Source organism: Cinclus cinclus, chromosome 1 (genome assembly GCF_963662255.1).
Source record: "Cinclus cinclus chromosome 1, bCinCin1.1, whole genome shotgun sequence".
NCBI classification, from domain to species: domain Eukaryota; kingdom Metazoa; phylum Chordata; class Aves; order Passeriformes; family Cinclidae; genus Cinclus; species Cinclus cinclus.
The window spans coordinates 4,072,512-4,091,659 of NC_085046.1; the positions used below are offsets into that span (position 1 = coordinate 4,072,512).

General features: G+C 46.6%; 1 protein-coding gene across 1 annotated transcript in view; it reads right to left on the minus strand.

The window, feature by feature from the left end:
* Positions 1–405: 405 nt before the first annotated feature.
* PLCD1 (phospholipase C delta 1) overlaps positions 406–19,148 on the minus strand; it is a 40,994-nt gene continuing 22,251 nt past the window's right edge. The window contains exons 5-15 of the mRNA XM_062493516.1: positions 17,100–17,328; positions 15,782–15,983; positions 13,815–13,959; positions 12,627–12,776; positions 6,775–6,936; positions 5,305–5,461; positions 4,906–5,022; positions 3,383–3,561; positions 2,747–2,879; positions 845–994; positions 406–497 (exon numbers count right to left, since the gene is read on the minus strand). Coding sequence (XP_062349500.1) covers positions 406–497; positions 845–994; positions 2,747–2,879; positions 3,383–3,561; positions 4,906–5,022; positions 5,305–5,461; positions 6,775–6,936; positions 12,627–12,776; positions 13,815–13,959; positions 15,782–15,983; positions 17,100–17,328 — 1,716 coding nt within the window. The remainder of the gene's footprint in view (positions 498–844; positions 995–2,746; positions 2,880–3,382; positions 3,562–4,905; positions 5,023–5,304; positions 5,462–6,774; positions 6,937–12,626; positions 12,777–13,814; positions 13,960–15,781; positions 15,984–17,099; positions 17,329–19,148) is intronic.

Below are 19,148 nucleotides of genomic sequence, written 5' to 3' on the forward strand. Positions count from 1 at the left end.
GGGACACTTTTCCTTGCACTGATGTTGGGTGCTTTGCCCAGATGCCTGACCGAGCCCAACCCAAGAGCTGTACTTTCACTAAAAAAGGAGTCCCTATCCTCTCCCTAAAAAAGGAGTCCCTATCCTCTCCCTAAAAGCAACATTAATAAAAAAAATGGAAATAAAGTGAACGAAACCCGCAGGTGGATTGGTTGAACAGGTACAAAATCTCAACAGCAGCATTAGGATGTTTCCAGCACGCAGCAGGGAGAAGGTCGATGGCTGTTTCACATCGGAGTCCTGTGGAGCACCGAATGCTGCTCCAGGGAAGGTGCTGGGGACTGACCCTGGCACTGGCAGGGTTCACACACTGAATTCCTTCCAGGTCTGTAAGGAGGCTCACTGTGGCCTGGAGGAGCCAGGCTGCTAATCACTGTCCTGGATACTGATGTAGACAAAGAGGGTGGAGGAGGAGTACGGGTCTCCATTCTTGGTCAGGAGATGGATGTGGCGATAACCTGGGAGCAGAGACACAGATGGGAAATGGCCTTTAGTCCAGTTGGGAAAGTACTTGCTGATGTTTGCCAAGACCCTGCACAAACATCTCCCTGGATCAGAGCAGTTTGTTCTCAGTTTCCCACAGCATCCTGAACAGGCAGGTCCCAGAGGCACAGCTCTGAGTGTGGGTAACACAATGTGCCCAAGGTCTCTGGTGACAAGGGGGACCCTCCCCTATGGACAATGTTAACAGCTGCCCAAAAAATCCACTCTGACCCCAGCTGTGATGGATCTGGACCACTCATCCAGGACACTGGAGCTTCCCAAAGGGCTCAGAGGCTGTGAGGAGCAGGCAGCAGGGCCTTACCTTGCTTCAGACTCGTGAAGGGAAGGGTGTACTGCCCAATGAAGTCATTCTTGGTTGACATGTCAAAGTCTTCCACCACAAACCGCACCAGGGCAAGTGCAGGCATCTCTATGTCAAATGTAAACTCTTCATTCCAGTTTGGGTTAAAGCCTGGGCAATACAGACAAGGATGGAGGTCAGAGATGCTGGCAGTAAGAATGCTGGTCTGAGGTGTTTGCAAATGGATGGAGTCTCTTCCTGACTGTCAACCTAATCTGACCTAGACCAAGGCTCTTAGGAGGTGCCAAGAGCCTTGTTTCCAGATGTAATAGTGTGATTTGCTACCTGGAATTAATAAATCCCTCATCTTGGGCTGTTCACTGCAGACCTGGGTCCTAGAAAGGAGTGATGTGCAGGAGAGGGGAGGAACTTAGCTCTGCTCCACAGGTTCTTGCTGGATGGTACATGGCTGTCTTTGGTTGACATTGGACCAGATGCAAACTTCATAGCCCTAAACCAGAGGAGGGAAGAGAGGGAATCTATGTTTGTGTGCTGAGGCAGCCTTCTGGGGCCTTAAACATTTCCAGCTGCTTGAGAAACATCCATCTAAGCACCATTCTGTGCCCCAATTTCCCTCTCTGCAAAAAAAAGTTACTGAGAAGTGTCTGATTACAAAAAGCATCATCAAGTCTGCATAAGGGTCATGTGGTCCAGAATCACAAAGCAAACAAAACTGAGACTGACACACATGAAATGCAGAGCAAGCTCAGTGCCCTCTCTTCAGGCCATGGCAGGTGCAGTGTCCATAAACCACTCCCCAGAAGTGAACAGGAAAGATCCTGCTGGAAACCCTATTGCCTGTGCAGAGCACAGCCCAAGGACAGCAAAATGTCACCTGGAGCCTGCTGGTCATGCAGGGTTTGTGAGTGATTCAGCAGGAGACAGGGATCTTTCATCTGTCCCTGAAGGTGCTGAGATGATGTCTTTATTGTTTGATTTACTTTATTTTAGTAAATAAAGTAAAATCTTAAATAAACTATTTTTTAAAATTTTAGTTTATTGCTGTGGTGTCTTTATTGTTTGATTTACTTTCCACAAGAGAGCACTTATCATTCCAGCAGCATTCTGGTATTATTCCAGCTAGAGAAGGGTTGGCCATGGGGCTGGGAGTGCTCAGCAGCCCTGAGGAACAGGCCTGGCAGGTCTGAAATGTTCCCTACACAACTTTCACTTGACAGGCTGTAAAAAATTATTGTAGGTGACGGAAATGGCCATGAGCTTTAGGGGCCAGGCCAGATTTACTCAAACAGGAAAGAGGAAAAGGGAAACATTGTTAGCAGTCAGGAAAATATGCACCAGCTTTGCAGTGCTTGGCTCTTACTCCAGACAGAAAAGCAGAGTGTGTGTGTTTGTGCAAATGGCCATAGTATTAAAACCCTCAGTGCACAGAGGGAAGCCACAGCCACGTCTGACTGGTAAGAAATGGTCCTCCAACTTCTGAGATATACAAAATTCATCTGGGCAATACACTGAGCAGCTTGAGTAAAGTTTGTATGCCACTGCTTCAGGCAGAGGCTGAAATAGACACCTCTGAAGCTCCTTGCAACATCAATCTGTTGTGTGTTTGTGACAGTTTTGGGGTACAATCAGGTCACATCCAACTGCATGGAGGTAAAGAGCACTTCCAAAGCTCTAGCTCTGTAAATCTAGCAGCCAGCCCCAGACAACTCACATGGCTGATGTGAGTGGTTGTTTTACTGGGAATTTCTGTCTCCTAACAACAAGGAAGAACAACACCTCATGTATCTGTTTAGTGTGGGCAGGATTGGGTGCCCCGGGCAGGTCTGCCCACAGGGCAGCAGTCTTGCCAAGAACAGAAAAGGTTCCTGCTGGTGGGAGCAGAGCTTGAAGGAAACCCCTCACCATTGTTCTCGATGACTTTGGTCTGCTTCTTGTTGTTGTCCTGCTGGACACCGTGGATCTCTATTGTTACCTTGGGATCCACAATGGAATTTTTGCTTTTGTTCACCTTTGGCAGCTGCTGACCAGAGATAATCTGTGAAGGAAACAGGGGAAGAGGTCAGGGCATCACTAGAAGAGGGAGCTCCCTGGAAGACTCCGTCTCCTTCCCCAGGAGTGCAGGATCTGCTGTGAGAGGCTGGTGCTGCCCTTTCAGAGCTGGTGCTGTGACATCCTTCAGAGGAAGCTGTCATGAGCTAAAGCACCTGAAGAATTTTGCCCCAGCCCAGCCAGCTGGCTTTGGGACAGCTTTTCTGACTGCCCACAGTGCTCAGCTGGTACTTGGGAACACCAGAGGTGACTGCTGCTTGCATGTCTGCCTGCGTGGTTCTGGAAGCACAGCAAGTGTTATCATTAACACTTAAGAAAGATTAAAGATCTTAAAGAATTAAAGATCCCTGGAGAATCCAAATCCATGAGAGCCCCCAGATGTGTGAAATCAGTAGGGTTAGGACAACACTGAAGGTAGGACCAGAAGGAGAAGGTATGAGCCCCCCAAAAGTGGATGTTACTGAGATGTTTCCCAACTTCTATTCTTACTTTAAGCAGAAGCTTCTTCTTTGTCCCCCATGTTCCTTCTGTGATGGATTTTGGATTGAATTTGGTTTGTTCATCAAGGAGGAATTCTGGCTTTAAGACATACCCAGAAAACCCATTGTCCTGGAACCGACCCTGGTACACATCCATTTCTGTGCCTGCTGTCTGGAAATTCAGGGCAACTGCAACACAAATAAGTAACTTCAGTCACTCAGATAAATCAATAGGAATCTTTTCATGCTAATTCTGTTCACATGAAACTGCATTTCATGGACATAAACATTGGCTTTTCCACGCTTCAAAGAGCCATCGTAACCTCTGACCCTCACAGCTTGCTAGCCCTGAGGATTTCTTGCATTCAGAGATGATAGAGACAGGAGGAGCCATTACAGCCATCCTGCCTTCCCCAGGATCAAAAATTGTCCTGCAAGAAATTTATGCTACCTAGAGCAACTGCATTTTTTAGATAAGCCTCTTCATTTCTATGCTGAAGGAATTCTCTCCTGTAGTGAAGCTAGCAAATCCCTCTCAGATAATTTCTCTGGCTACTTAGGCTCATTATAAAACCTCCTTTCCAGCCCAGATCTGCCTGTTTTCATTTGCCATCCCGAGGGGCATCAATGCCTCTGTTGTTTGGACTGGAGAGCTCCTCATGGTGTGAACTCCTTGGGTGGCAGCAGAGAAGCTGTGATCAAATCACCTCTTTATTGTCTGCTGCCCAAAATAGATCAAGCCTCACTGGTGCTGTAACACCAGGCACATTCCTTGTATTCTTCCCAATTTGTTGATACCTTTTTTAAAGGCATTGATGTAAAACCTGGAACAGCCTCACTGATACCACACAGGGAGTCCACATGGACACCACCAGCTCCTCCGCGTTCCTTTGATTTCCTCAAGGATGATTTCAAACTCTTTAGCAACATCCAAGACATCTCTTAGACACAGAAATGTATCCTGGTCACATGTCCTTCATACCTGATTGCACTTGAAGGCTGAGAGTATTTTAAGGCATTCCCTTATTTTTCTACCTGCAGCAAGACTTTGATAACTGCAGTACACTGGGTTTCCTGGGAGCTGAAAGTACTCAGGGCTTCCGAAAAATCTTATTTTAGGTGCCCAAATACTGAATCAGGTCTGACCTTCCCCAAGGGAACTGATGGTGCCTCCCAAGTACTGTCCTGAGGCCAAACACGACAAGGGGTGCTACCTGTACCCCTATGGGGGCTGCAGGACCCAGAGAGTTCATGCTCCCTCCTCCTTTGTTAAATGGCAATAACTGTGCTGACAGTGAAATTGCAGAGATCTGCACATTAATGTACAGAAAAGCCTTTTCTAATGGATTTGTGCCAAGACAGAAAATGGTCTATGGAAAGTCACTGGGAATTTTTTGGGAAACTGGTTTCTCCCAGTGACTGCTGAGCCTCGAGCTGCAGAGGGCTTGAGGTTCTGCCTCAGCTGAAGCCCACCACAGCCAGGCCATGGGTGACCCAGACAGGGACCCCCTCCAGCCTCCCAGTGACACCCACCAATCTGGCAGCCAACATTCCACAAGTCCACGGGGCTGTAGTTGGAAGAATCTGTCCTCCAGCCTGCAGGGTAGATACGGCTCAGGTGCCTGATGTTGTGATGAATAAAACTGGTTCCTACAGAGAAAGGAAGAAACAAGAAAATGGCTTTTTCAGTGGGGCTACTTTTATCTCCTCTTGCTGCTGCTGTGTGTTCCTCTCTGCCTGGCAAGTCTGGCTGAATGGGAACCACCTGCAAAAATGCCCTCGTTGGTAGCAGCCTCAAGGACATTAAGTTCTTCCTACATTTCTCAGTGATGTGCTTGACCAGTGATACAACCCATGTTTTTGGGATGTCTTTTCCAGCAACAGCTGTCCACTTTTGGGGAACAGGGACAGAGGAGGGAAGAACACACATACCAGACTCCTGGGCCAGTTTCAGAGCTTTGCTCTCCGAGAATGATGACATCTCATAGAAAGCCCGAGGATGGTTGGGGTCATCAAAGCCTTCAAAGTGGACACTCTTGCAGTAGACAACTATGTCTGACAGCTCCTTGGCAAGCTTCAAGGTGTCACTCTAAAAACAGGAGAGCAAGAGGTTTGTGGGGAGTTTTTGCTGTCGTGCTCAAAAGTGCAAATCATGTTTTCTCTACAGGACCCCTGGGGCTTCTCTTTTCCACCACCTTCACAAAAAAAGGACACCCACACTCAACAGTCAGTGGCTGGTGGTGTGCCTTCTGTCACCCTGTGCAGGAAGGGTTGGGAAAGGATTCCCCCTTCATTGGTGAGATACCCTTCCTTGCTGCTCTCTGCAGGATCATTTGTATTTCAGCACCCATGTCTGTCTCCAGGTGCTAAACTTTCCAGCAGAGCCTTAGCAATGACTTTTCCATACTGTCCTGATCCCAGGCATGCAAACCTGGAAATAAAGGGAAGAGAAGGGTGTTTTGGTCTCCACAGAGCTTGGGCTTTTTCCCCCTTGAACTAGGAATTTGTCACAATGCTCTGATGACTCCAACTCCACAGCCACATTCATTGGTGCAAGTGAGGGTTCCCAGCTCTCATTGGGGGCAAGAAAAGAAAGTGACAGATGTCAAAATAATGTACATGTTATTCACTAGAGAGCAGAGAATTAAATAAGACTCGCAAAGAGTGAGGAACTCATCAAAGGGAAACATAGATCAGACCAGATGCAGAGGCAACACCAATCAGCTTTGCCACCACTGGGGCTGAATGTGTCTGCATCACCTGTGAAGCCACCTGTGAGGGATGTGGGCTTCAGGAGGACCTGCATGCTGGAAAAATCCATTTCCTCACACGATGGGGCAGAACACTTGTGTAAAGGCCAGCCTTTTCCTTCCAGAAATCATCATACAGATTGCTTTAGCAACTGGCCACTCCTTCCCCATAGATCTTTCCTCCCTCTCTCCTCCAGGTCACAAACAAACAGCCAGTGAGGGTGCAGGCATATCCCAAAATGTGACTGGAAAAGCCAAAGTCATGACTGCCCTATGACAAAGAGATTTCTGGAAATACGACAGACAGATTGCACATGCCCTTCCTCTGCCTCCATAAATGCTACACATTCTGTTCCCACTGCAGCCTCATTTTAGAGAAAAAAGCCAACCTCTTTGCTTGGCTGGTTCTTCAAGATCTCTATGCTTGGGACAGAGATCATTATGATGGGCAAGCCAGGATCCTCAGACCTAGCAATTTCAACAATTCACCCTTACGTATCCCCAGCTGAGTAGCTGAAACCACACTGAGACCAGTTTTGGCTGGGAACACATGAAAAATTGTAATTTAACTGCTTTTGATTTTTTATTTCTTTAGGCGTGGTACAAAACCCACCAAAAAAGTGATTTCTCAGTGATTTCTTCTTTCCCTTACCTTTCCCTTCTGTTCTACCTTGGTCTTCACAGATTCATCTTCAATTTCAGCTGCTTCATCTTCATCAGAGACATCCTCAGCCTCCAGGTTGTTGTTGCCATTGACAGGGTCCTCCTGCCTGCTCAGCTTCTTGCCTTTCACCAGGATCTTGCCCTTCAATTGCTGCATGAGGAAAAGTGGACAAAACACCTGGTGGTTAGAGAAGATTCTGGCCCACCCTGAAGAAGCCCCTCAGCTGTAACCAGTGCTTTTACAGTTGTATCAGTGACTGGTTATTACCCAGAGACACAGGCAAAAACAAGTGTTTCTACACTGTGGCCCTGCCCAGCCTCTGAGACCACAAGCAATGAATGTGAAAACCCCAGAGAGCCCAGTGATTCCCCTCTCCTGTAGATCTGACCATCCCCTCAACCAGAAAACTGAGACAGTTGAGCCGTTCAAGATAATTAAAATACACTTTTTCAGGACTGAAATGTTGCTTAGCAAACAAGGCAGAGCCTGGAGGTCTGGGCTGCTGGAAAAAAAATCATGGCATCATTTTTGCCCCTCTCTGTGGCCTGTTATTGAATGCACCTCTTGCTCTGCAGTGTGTTGTTATAAACCTGTGCACAGCTCTGGAAACTGAGATCCAAGCAGGGACTGAGGTAGTGCAGCCTCTGCTCCACAGACATTTTAATGGGGAGAGAGGTCCAGTAGGTTCTGGACAGGTGCCTCATGCACAGCAGACATGGAATTTTAATACATTTGGCATTTTGCAGGTGATGCCTTCGGATGCTGTGAGCCTCTGGAGGATTTCCCAGACCCTTTCCAATGCTACATCCTCTTCAGGCAACAGCTTCTCCTGGCGCTCCTGGGATGGTACAACACTGACCCCAGCCAGCAGCATGCATCAGTGTGTCACAGCTGGGTGCAGAGGAGTCCTGGGAGCACCTTCCTTGTGCTGAATCAGTTCTCTCCAGCCTCTTTCAAGTGAACCCCTCACCACTGATGCATCCCTCATGCAAGCCCTGGCTGTGGGAAGAAGGCTGGAGCCTGAAGAGGGATGATTTAGAGCCCAAAAAAGGCAGCAGCAAGGCTTGAGACAGGGAGAAGTATAGAGAAAGGTGAATGGGGGTGACCTCCAGGTGCGTGGGTTAAAATCAAGAGCACCACTAGACCTGGCAGCTTCCAGGAACAGGAGATTTGCTGCCACCTGGATGTGTTTGGCACTCCTGGCTTTGGAAGCTATGAGTTATTCCAGAAAAATCCCATCTTGGAATTACAACCCGTCAGTCTGTGTAGCACATTCCCCCTTCCTCAGCAACACCCTATATTTACCTTTTCTGCAACAGCAAAAGCAACAAAACAGCACCATATTCAAATGACAGGACTGTGAAAAACCAATAACCTTTTATAAAACAACACAGGGATTTTCAAAGGACACCATTCCCCCTTTGCACCTTTTGTGGGTTCAAGTAAATTGCATCACACCTTTACAGAGACCAGCCCCACTCCTCACCACCTGGCAAAGCTGTGGATGGAGCTGGGTTTGAGCAGAAATCCAACACTGGGACCTGAGGCAGCAGCCAAGAGCAATTTTATTCAGCTACCACAAATGAGCTGTTTACACTGGGGCACTTTCCCTGTCACTCAAAGGAGCAGTCAGAGCACAGCAATATCCTCCTCCCCATCCCCAGACCATCCTCTCAGCCTTCCAGGCAGAGCTGTGCTCTGCTTCTTCACATCCAGGGCTGGGAGATGTGTCGGCCCATCTTCAGAGCCTGACTTCATCCTGCTGCTCTCATGTCCCTTCCCACCCTCCTGCCTCAACACACAGCTCTACAAAATCCAGTTCCATGTGAGCTTTTAGGCTCTGGTCAGCACTTGGGATGGACAAGCCTGGAAGAATTGCATGGGGGGCAGTAAGGAGAGGCTGAGAGCAGACCCTCTTGTCCCTGCAGGCTGCAGATATCATGCTGGTATTGAATATATTATCTGCCACTGCTTTTTAATGCCCCACAAGAAGCGTTACTGCCTCCCCTCACAGCTCAGAAGTGAACAAAGGATAAGGTATTTTGGGCAGCCTGCTTGATTCTTAATAACCAGCAGGTAATTAAGCTTTTTAAGCTTCTCCCATTCAGCCTGCACAGCAAGCGAGAAGTGCAAATCCTGGCATGGACCAATCCTGTGTGGCTGAAGAACATCACAAGGGAAGGCACAGCAACACAACCTCCACTGTGTCTCCTCACCACAGCCTATTCCAGGGCTTCCAGCAGCAGCTTCTCAGTGCTGCTGTTATCCTATCTAGGCTCTGGTTCCTCTGGGGAACCTTGGATATAGTGCAGATGCTCCCCATGGGCACAGGACACTGCTCCTATACCTTCAAGGGAGTGCAGGCCATGTGCCACCTAACTTAGAGGAGATCCACTGGCTTATGTGTCCACAAGAAGGGGTGGGACTCACCCCAAAGAGAGGCATTTTCATCCCCATTTCCTGCAAAAGGTGCTATCCTGTGGTAGCATTGCAGTGAATTCCCCCTGCAGAGGAAGCAAAGTCCTAAACCTGAGAGTTTATCTTCTTTATCAAGGTTTTACATAAGTTGATATAGACAGTCACAAACACACGTGCCCTTGCTCCATCTCTCTTTGTTCCCCTTCATGTGATATTAAGTATTTCTAGCCTGAGGCAAAAGACACTCAGGTCATCAGTTCAGCTCTGCTGAGCAGATCCCTTGTCTTAGGAAGAAGCAATAGCTGAAACACTCAATAAATGTCCTCCAAGTAGACCATAAAGCCATTCCAACTGTCTGTGGGAAGCCCAAGGTGGAGTACAACCTCAGGAAAGCCTAAAAGGACATTGGGCTCCACTGAGAACACACAGTGGAGTGGCTGCTGGAACTTCTGTCCTTCTTCACATGCCCTGTAAATGGCATTCCCTAGTTCCCCTGAAGTGGAGTTCATCTGCTCTCCCACCTTTTCCACTGCACACTGAACAAGCACAGCTCTGCAGGCAAAATGGTTCTGAAAACACTGGGATATGGAAACTGTCTGAAAGGAAAGCACTGATTTTATCAGAAGCAGCAGAGCTGTAATAAGCAGAAGATTTTAAAAGATCTGCATGCACAGATTTATCCTACCTGAAAGCTTCCTGCCCATAACAGCAACCTGAGAGCCACAGCAAGGTCTGAATTCCAGTTTTCATCTCAGTGGGAATGAAAGATTTGTAAAGTGATCCACCTGAACAAACTTTCTGTGACTTCAGCACCTCCTTTAGAGTCAACAAAGAAAAGCAAACACTCCCAGGATGTGATTCCTCCTCTGTTTGGACAAACACTGAGGAGGAGGTGGACAACACCTCCAACTCCTCTGTTTCTCCAAGGGAGCCCTCAGTGAAGTGCTCAGGTACACAGATACACAGGGTTTGAGCCTCACCACCGGACATCCCACTCACAGGATGAGGATATCCACCTCTCCAGACTTCTGAGAAGAAGTGAGGAACAACATTTTCATATTCACAAGGAGATGTGCAGATCAGACAACTAACTGATATCACATCTCCATCTGTGCATGTCCTTCAGCTGCAAACTGAAGTGCTGCACCAGCAACGAGCAGAACCAGAGGATGAAGAGACTCTCCAGGAAAGGGGGAGAAACACATCACTGAAGGATGTTTAGGAGGATTGAAGGAAACTCAGCTCAAGAACTTCAGGCAAGACGATGCACTGCACACAAGCTGGGCTAAGGCTGGAGAAATAGAGATGTGCAGGTGGACCTGAAGCCACATTGACACAAAATGTGTGGGTGATGCCCAAAGCCACTGTCCTCATAAACAAGGAATTCCAGGAACAAAGAACTGTAGTGGTTTCAGACACACTTGGTACACTGAATAGTTCCAACTCTGGGAGCAGTTTTAGTCTCATTCTAGGACTGTGGCTTTGCAGCATTCCTAGCTGGGATGTAGGGACAGAGGCAAGGAACCCTGGCAGATCAGGGATGGGACAAAAGGGCAAGAGCCCACCAGCAGCAGAGACTAGATCAGCTCCTCCCTGCAACCCTGGTGCTGCCTGGAGCTTTCATGCGGCTTTTGGCCTTTCATCCAACAGCTTTAATTCACTATTAAACTAAAGGCAGCAGCTTGGGTGAGATATTTAGGGTAGGCCAACACCGTTCCTGAATGGAGCCTAATAAATCAGATTCCTGCCCCGGGCTGTGGTTTTAATCGTTAGCACAAATCCAAACCGTGTCAATCTTCCTTTAATTACTGACCTTGCCCTGCTGACACAATCAGCAGCAATCCTTCGACTGTTTGTGTTTACAGCCTCCAGCCCTTTGCCCAGTGGCAGATCCCACCCTTCTCCTGATACAAAAAATACCTTGTTGTCCCAGCTTTCCTCATATCAATGCCACAAGGGAGTGGAAAAGCCAAGAGATTCCTCGTTTGTTTGCTTGTTTGTTTTTCCCTCATGTTTCAGTTTCAACATATTTTACACCCGAAAAAAAATCAGCATTTCAGCCCTTTTCACTGTCTTACTTCACACAGCAGGAAGGCAGAGGAAAAGTACCAGAAGGAAAAGGATAGGTGCTGCAACGTTGGCAATTTTTCTCTGTTTAAACTAAACGGATCAATTCCTACAATGGAGCAGATCATCCCAGATCCATTCCCTAGGGTAGATCTGGGCACTGTGTTCAGCTGGGGCCATGTGTCTGTTCGGGCAATCAAAATCAGGAGGTTAGATGAGCACAGGCTTGGAAAAAACATCATTGGGAAGTTGGGGTCATCCCCTTGCACTCATAAATCACACACTGCTTTGCTTGGTGTTTCTCCTTTCTTTCATCACATCATTGCCATCAGCAGTTTTCCTGATCCTGCACCAGGATAAATAGCAAGTCAGGAGGGGACACTGAAGACATATTTTTCCAACTCAGTAAAAGCCTGCAAAGACTGATCTCCATGCTGGGAGTGTCCTCATCCTGGGAGAGTCACTTCTCCCAGTGGAGGCACCTTGCCTGTGCCAGAGACAAGGTCCTGCTGAAGCAGCAGCAGTAAAAATTACAATTCATCCTAATTTATTGCCCTGGTGCATAGGGACCAGCCCAGAGTAGCTTCCCTCTGTGCCAGGCATTGTATCAAACGAGGCATGACACTCCCAAACAAAAGGGGAGAGTCAGAAAGGGAAAGGAGAGAAAGGAAGAGGGAGAACAAATACAGAAGATATTCTGGGTGGATTGTTTTCCTCTCCTTTCTCCCCTGTTGGCTGCCAGCTTTATCTCACCCACAAACTCCTTCCAGCTCTGACTAGGCACGTTCATCCAATTTCTGGTGAATGAGCAAAGAAATGCAATTTAAAGGGAACTGCAGCTAACTGTACAGGAATCTGTTTCTGCAAAGTGCTAAGAAAGACAGAAAGAAAGACAAAGAAAGCATAAACCACATGGGTGGAAACAGATTAATGTTTCCTTTTGGCTCCTGTTTTGGAGACATATTTTTCATATCAACATTCCATTTCCATTTTTTTCTGTCAGCTAATGATTTAATACAGGTGGCCACTGTTGAAGGCTGTGTATCTCTTTCCTCTTGCAAGGTCAGCTCTCAGTCTGACAGCTGTCCTGATTCCTGGGAATGAAAGGGGCATCTCAAGGCAGTTTCCTGCTTCCCTTTTTTGTCTGTGGACATCTCCATCCCCACCAACCCTGGCCATTCCCAGTGGCTACCCCAGGACACACTCAATGGCAGGATACTCTGTGTTTAATACACCTTCAGGCTACTTGCAGTGGTTTTCCCCTTGAGTTTTAAGCTTTGCACTCAGCAAGAAAAAAAATCTTCCCTCTTGTCCAACCCTCAGAAGGCAGAAAGTGCTGGAGTGGCCTTGCTTACCTCTGGGGAGGGGAGCTGGGATTTGTTTCCATCGACTGGGGCAACCAAGAGCATGTCCTGCAGGATGGTGGTCATGTGCTGGGCCATTACCTTCTGCTGGTCCACGCTGCAGTGGTTCTCCAGGGAGATGATGACAGGGTATGGTGAGGTCTGGAACAGGACAGCAACATACACACCATCAGTGAGCTCTGCAGTTTCACCAGTCTGGAGCAATTGGTATGAACCCCAGGGCTGTTTTACCTGGGAATGAGTGTGTCAACAGGAGGTTGATATTCTCCTAAAACAAAGATTTTTTTTTTAAATGGAGAAATTTAAGTGTGTGCAGTAGTTACTCAGATCTGTGCTGATGCCTTCCAGAGATGATGATCAATGGAAAAGGCACCAGGATGGGTCAGGATTGCCTCTCACAGACTTTCTGGGGCACTCCCTGTGCCTCCATCCTCCACTTGCACTGTGGTCAGAGCACCTTCCTACCCACCTTCAGAGGAAGGACTGGGAAGGGGGCTTTAAAATCACAGGGTTTGCTCAAACCCTTCAGTGGTATCAATCCATCCTCCATTCCTGCATAGGCCTGATCTGGTTCTCTGTGCTCCCAGGTCATTTTGTGTATTGAAGGCATTGTCATTACTATCACTGTCACTCCTTTATGGCCCCAAACAAAACTTGGCACCAGCTCCCAAGTGCACTGAAGGAAAACAGCAGAGAGTCCAGTGAGTCTGGACAGACCTAAGGTTTTCTGAAGCCTGCTGCCATACAAGACTCCAGCCCTGCTCATCCCTTTCAAAGCAGAAGAAAAGCAGTCCTTCACATCCAAAACATTCACAGGAATTCCTCTAAACAAGAAACAGGCCCTGAGACATCAAAGCCACATAAATCATGGGCTTGCTGGTGTTTCCTGCCAGGTATGCTCAGGATTCTGAGAATCATTGTCCTTGCAGTGGGGTCCAGGATGCAGCTGTGCTGACACAAGTTCAAACACATCCTCAGACAGTGCTATCCCTGTCCAGCAACCCCTAGGAATGGATCTCTGCAGGAAGCAGAGCATAGGTGCCTGGACAGAAGGACACATCTTGTCCCCATGAGAAATGCTAAGGTGAAGCTTTCATTGCTTCTGCTCTCTGATTGGAGGGAAGAGCTCTGCTGTCAGTCCTGGGTTGTGCAACATGAGAAAAAGTCCCTCATCCTTACTTTGAATGCATAGTTCTTGATGGCCTTAATGACATCACTGAAGAGGATCTTGGAGGTGAGAGTGTAGCCATGATAAATGACGGGCTCTGAGTTGGGGCCATCCCAGCAATCCAGCTCCACACAGCGACAGCCTTTGGTGAGGGCTCTGGAAACAAAGAAGGGACCTGGTTGGGTTCCACACCTTCTGCTCCATCTCCAAGTGAAGGTACATCAGGCACAGGCACTGCCTGGGAAGACTGAAGGAAGTTCAGGGAGCAAGGGACAAGAAAGGAGCTTGGAAAAAAAGGAAAGCAGATAAAGGATGGGATCAGGTGAAATCAGTGTCAGTAAAGAGAGCTCAAGGTTGAGCAAGGAAAGCACAGAAGGATCTGAGAAATAAGGTAGTGAAAGTCCAAGGTAGAATTAGCCAAAGAATAAGACATAGTGAGTGCCAGATGAGAAAGGACACTGATGACTGTGCTCCAAGTCTTTCCCCAAAGATGGTGAAGAGAAAAGAAAATCAAGAGTGGCTGCAGTGGAAGAATGACAGCCAGCCTTAGAAGCCAGGTCTCCAAGTTTAAATGACGTGATTTCTTCATCTAGATCTGATACGACATGAGGGATGAATCCTCAGAGCTTGGAGGGAAGGAGCTATGGGAACTCCACCACAGCTGAGGAGACTGCTGAGGGCCAGTTTCCTAAACTGAGTCTACAGACTGAATTTCCACCTGAAATTCCCACCTCTACATATCCATACTTCCATTTCAATTTATTTTCAAATGTAGATTCCCCACCCCCTTATCTATCTAGGAGATGAGCTTGTCTCTTTACAGTAATCCCCTAAACATTTCAGATTACACAACTCCTTTAGTTCATTGCAATAGAATCACAGAATGGTTTGGGTTGGAAGGGACTTTAAAGACCATCCAGTTCCAACCCCCTGCCATGGGAAGGGACAGCTTCCACTAGATCAGGTCGTTCAGAGCCCTGTCCGACCTGGCCTGAAACACTCCCAGGGATGGAGCATCTCTGGGAAACCTGTTCCAGAACAATGTGATTTTTTTTTCCTTTTTTTTTGTACAACCAGAACATACATCTATAATTTTAAGATTCTGTAAGATGAATTCAAAGAGCTACTGAGAAGTAACCTGTGCCAGATTTCACTCTTGACACTTTCAACCTTATGACTCTCATTACTCCTGAGAACAAGTCATAAACAAAGGCAGAATTGCAGCTGCTGACTGGCTCATAAGGAAATAGTCTCACCTGATAAAACAAGGGGAAAGGTAAGGTAAGCATGCAAATTACTCAAGGTCTCTGCACCCATTTGGCCATGAGACATCAGTCACTGTTAAAGGCAGACACAGGAAACACCTAATGCTCAGTGCAGGGTGCTGTGGGAACATCTGAGATGCTAGAGAGGGGCCAGGTGTAAGCTCTCCTGATCACTCACCCTGCTCCACCAGCTGACATCCCACCTCTTTCTTTTTATTTTTATTGCTCCAACTAAGTCTTTCCAAAATAAACCCCAGCATGGTTGTGGGGACAGTCCCTGCCAAAAGGCAGGACAGAGCATAAGCACTATGCACCATTTTGGCTCCTTACAGACCTGCAGCTCTATCCCAGGAATCTTTGAATCTTGTAAGCTCCTTGCACTCTCTCGTGCCATGTTTTGGGGAATGCAACACCCCCTCAGCATCATACTTTGAAAACACCAGGCCAGAGGGCTGTAATCCAGCCTCCATGTGACTACAGATGTTTTATACTGCTTCCAAATGTATTAATTATACATCCTACATTCAGGTGGACACCAGATGAGACCCAGCTCAAAGAGTTGTGAAAAGGAGGGCACAGCCAAGCTGATCTGGAAACATGTACCAGCCCACACTACCTGGTCTGGTGGGAAATTGCTTCATAAGAAGATGCTTATGTCTTCTGAAAGAAAGAGGTTAACTTCCCAAACACACACAAACAAACACACTTTTTACCTGATATAGGCTTCTGTGCTGCTTGGCCCTGTGATCTGGTCTTCCATGAGATAGGTGTTGTGTGAGGATGACACCAAGTAGTGGCTGAGAGGTTGGGTCATGTCCTGGTAAACTTTCCTGTGAGAGGGGTTGAATATATTCCCCTCATCTGACAGCAGGTACATCAGGAAACCATCCTTGGTCATGGCGTTGCCCCTCTTGGCTGCCAGGTAAACAGACAGAAAGCCCCACACTGAAAATGTGACACCACCACATTGTGCCACCACTTTCACCACGGTGCCTCTGCTCTCCAGGAGATCCCAGAGACAAAACGTGCTCCCCAGGCATTCAGTAAAAGCAAAGACATCCATGATCTCCAAACAAGGATGACATCTTCAGCTGCCCGAAAATGCTTTTAAAGCCCCTTCACAAGCGTGGCTTTTTATGACACTTACTGTCCTTGGTAACATCTGTGAAGTGTCAAAGGCAGACCTTACCTCATCTGTCTGTAGACATTTACAGCGTGAAAATCTCCATTTGAGCATTTCAACCCAGAGAAGGTGTCAGATGTCTAAATACAGCCAGATAAATCCTGTCTAGATTATCCAGTGAAATACATGACTTGCAAAGAGGAAATACAAAATTTTGCCCCATGTTGAGGCACAGAACTAGATCTCAGTCTAATCCTAAAGCCTGACAGTTGCAAAACCTTGTCCCTCTCCTGAAGGAATAGCAGCATAGTGGAAAACCAGCCCATGATTCTGAGCTGGCTCTTTGAACTCATCCTCCAAGGTGCTCCAGACTGGTGATTCACCCACATTCTGAGCAGACAGATAGCTCAGTGTCTGTCTCCTAGACAGCTGTCACCTCCTTGGCCTCTACTCAGAGATGTCATCTGCAGAAGGCTTTACAGGTGCCCACCATCAAGGACATCTGCCTCCACTCCAGCTTCTGGAGAACACAAATATTGCTACATTCTCAGCCTTGAAAAGCCACACTAGGTCTTGGCATCTGAATAACCCATCTGAGTCTTTCCCTTGGGATTTTCATCATCCTCTAGTCAAACCTGTATCAATCCCTCTCCTGCTGTTCAGTGTACCCAAAATAAAACTGAAGAGATTTCCCAGCCTCTCCTCTGCCCTCCTCTCCTAGAGCTGTTAATGTTCCCCTAGGAGAGTGGTGTTTTAGAAGCAGCTGGGGAGAAAATAATACACACAACTGGGAAAAAAAAAACAAACAAAACAAACAAACCAAAAAACAACAAACCAGCAGCAATGCAATTCAAAGTTCATCAAAAAAGCAAGATTTTGAAGCAATCCAGCCAGGGTTTTCAACCTACCTCTTTCGTTGGGCTCATATCTCTGAATTAAGGCAGGGGCAGCAACAACAGCATCTTCTTCCTGCTGTATCTCATAGAGAAACCTCACCAGGTTCTGGCAGGACATGAACCCTTCAGGGTCTGAGTACATTTGGAAGATGCTGTCTATTTCCTTCCTCTCTGTCAGTATCTTGTAAAATTCCTCTATCTCATCATCCTCCAGAGCCTCTGTTTTGGATTTGTCACAGTGCTGTAAACGTAGAGGGGAGAAGGAGTGAAAACCTTCTTTCCTTCTGGCATAGGCCAGCCGTAATCTGCACCAGGGCTACACAACAGGCAGAACACAAAATAATTGCAAAGAGTTACTGGCCAGTGAGTGAGGAGCACGTGGTCAATGACAATGGTTCTCATTGACAAGGCCAACAGTCATAAAACAGTTGAATTATTAGCATTTATACATTATCAGTCTGCTCAAAAGCACCAGCTTTGAGTTCCATCACTTGGTGTACTTCAGTCAGGACAGCTCAAAATAGTCCAAGCATAAATTAAGGGTCAAAAGAAATTTAATTCTCAATTTCAGGAGAAAAAAAGGGAAACAATTAACTCTTTTAAATAGTGATAGAGAGTATAGCCAAAAAACCAGTAAGCTAAGTGACAAGAACCCTCCCTTTGACCTTAGTGGCTTCAGACCTCAAGAGGCTGTCAAGACTCACTGTTTGCAAAGGTGGCATCAAAACCATCTTAAAACCCCACAACTGCTAAACATGTGCATATTTAGGTATGAAAAAAATCCACTTCTCCATGGAAATTTTCCGTTCTCATCCAAAATCTGCCACGTAAAAAGATCCCCGTAGATTTCAAGTCAGATATTATCTTCTCACAAGGAACTGTAATTCAGATTCTCCATCCTCCTCTGGGGTTTGAACTTTTCCAGTAGATACTATCTCTGACAGAGCACCACAGCCAAGGACTTGATTGACCATGAAAGATGAGGAGCTTGAGATATACATGTTAATGTCTCCATGAAGGACACAACTTTTCCAATAACAAGTTTTTACAGTTTATTTAAAATACTCCCAGGTTCAATTTTTCATCAGAAACAACTTTTTTTTTTCCTGTGGCAAATACTGATATTAATTTTGTTGTTTGTTCCTAGCAGATTTCTTCAACTTGTCAAACCAGAGGAATTAAATTGCTTTCCATCTTTGATCCCTTGTGACAGATAGAGCTATTTTCTTGGCTTTTATGATGAAAATGCCTGTTTTAGTTTAACCAGTCAATGCAGTAATCTCAGCCTAGCTCTGCCAGTGATCTCAGTGATGGCCACGGTGGCTTTGGCAGCGTCCCAAGAAGATAATGAGGGACTTTCATCCCCTGCAAATCCTTCACTATCTGTTTATGGAGCACATACAAAACCAAAGAACATTATCATGATGCCTAGCATTTCACAAACTGAAGTGACAGAAAAAAAAAAAAAAGAAAAAAAAAAAAGAAGTTCAACTTGTCCTGACTACAGAACCTGCTGGGTAGAAGCTATGGGCTCATCTCAGGGATGGGACAACCTGTGACGTGCTCAGTACTACAAACACCTCCAAAATAGTTTAGAGAGTTCAAGAACTGCCTTTTCCTCACTGCCTTCCATGTCTGTGATCCTGTGCTGAGGCTCTGGCAGATCCCTCAAGCTAAGCTGAGCATGATGCTTAGCAACTGCAGAAGGAATATAAAGAGGGAAAGCAGCTGGTGGAGATGGCAGAATGCCTGTGAGTTACAAATGTTCTTTTCTTTAAGACACGACAAGGAAAATGACATGATCTTTCTTCTAGAAAACTGGCATTTTAAGTGATGTGCCTCTGGAAATTCATTCATTAGGTGCCATTAAAGGCTGTGATGAGAACAGGACAATAACCCGAGTCAAACTGCAGGACAGATCAGATGCACGGTATAAAAGTGGGCTCCTTCTGCTTTGATGACAAGAGGTCCAAATTAGAAAGAGAATCTCAACCCAAAATACCGTGTTTTACCTCCTATGTATCCATCACAAGCCACATGTCCTGAATGACCCTTGGCCTG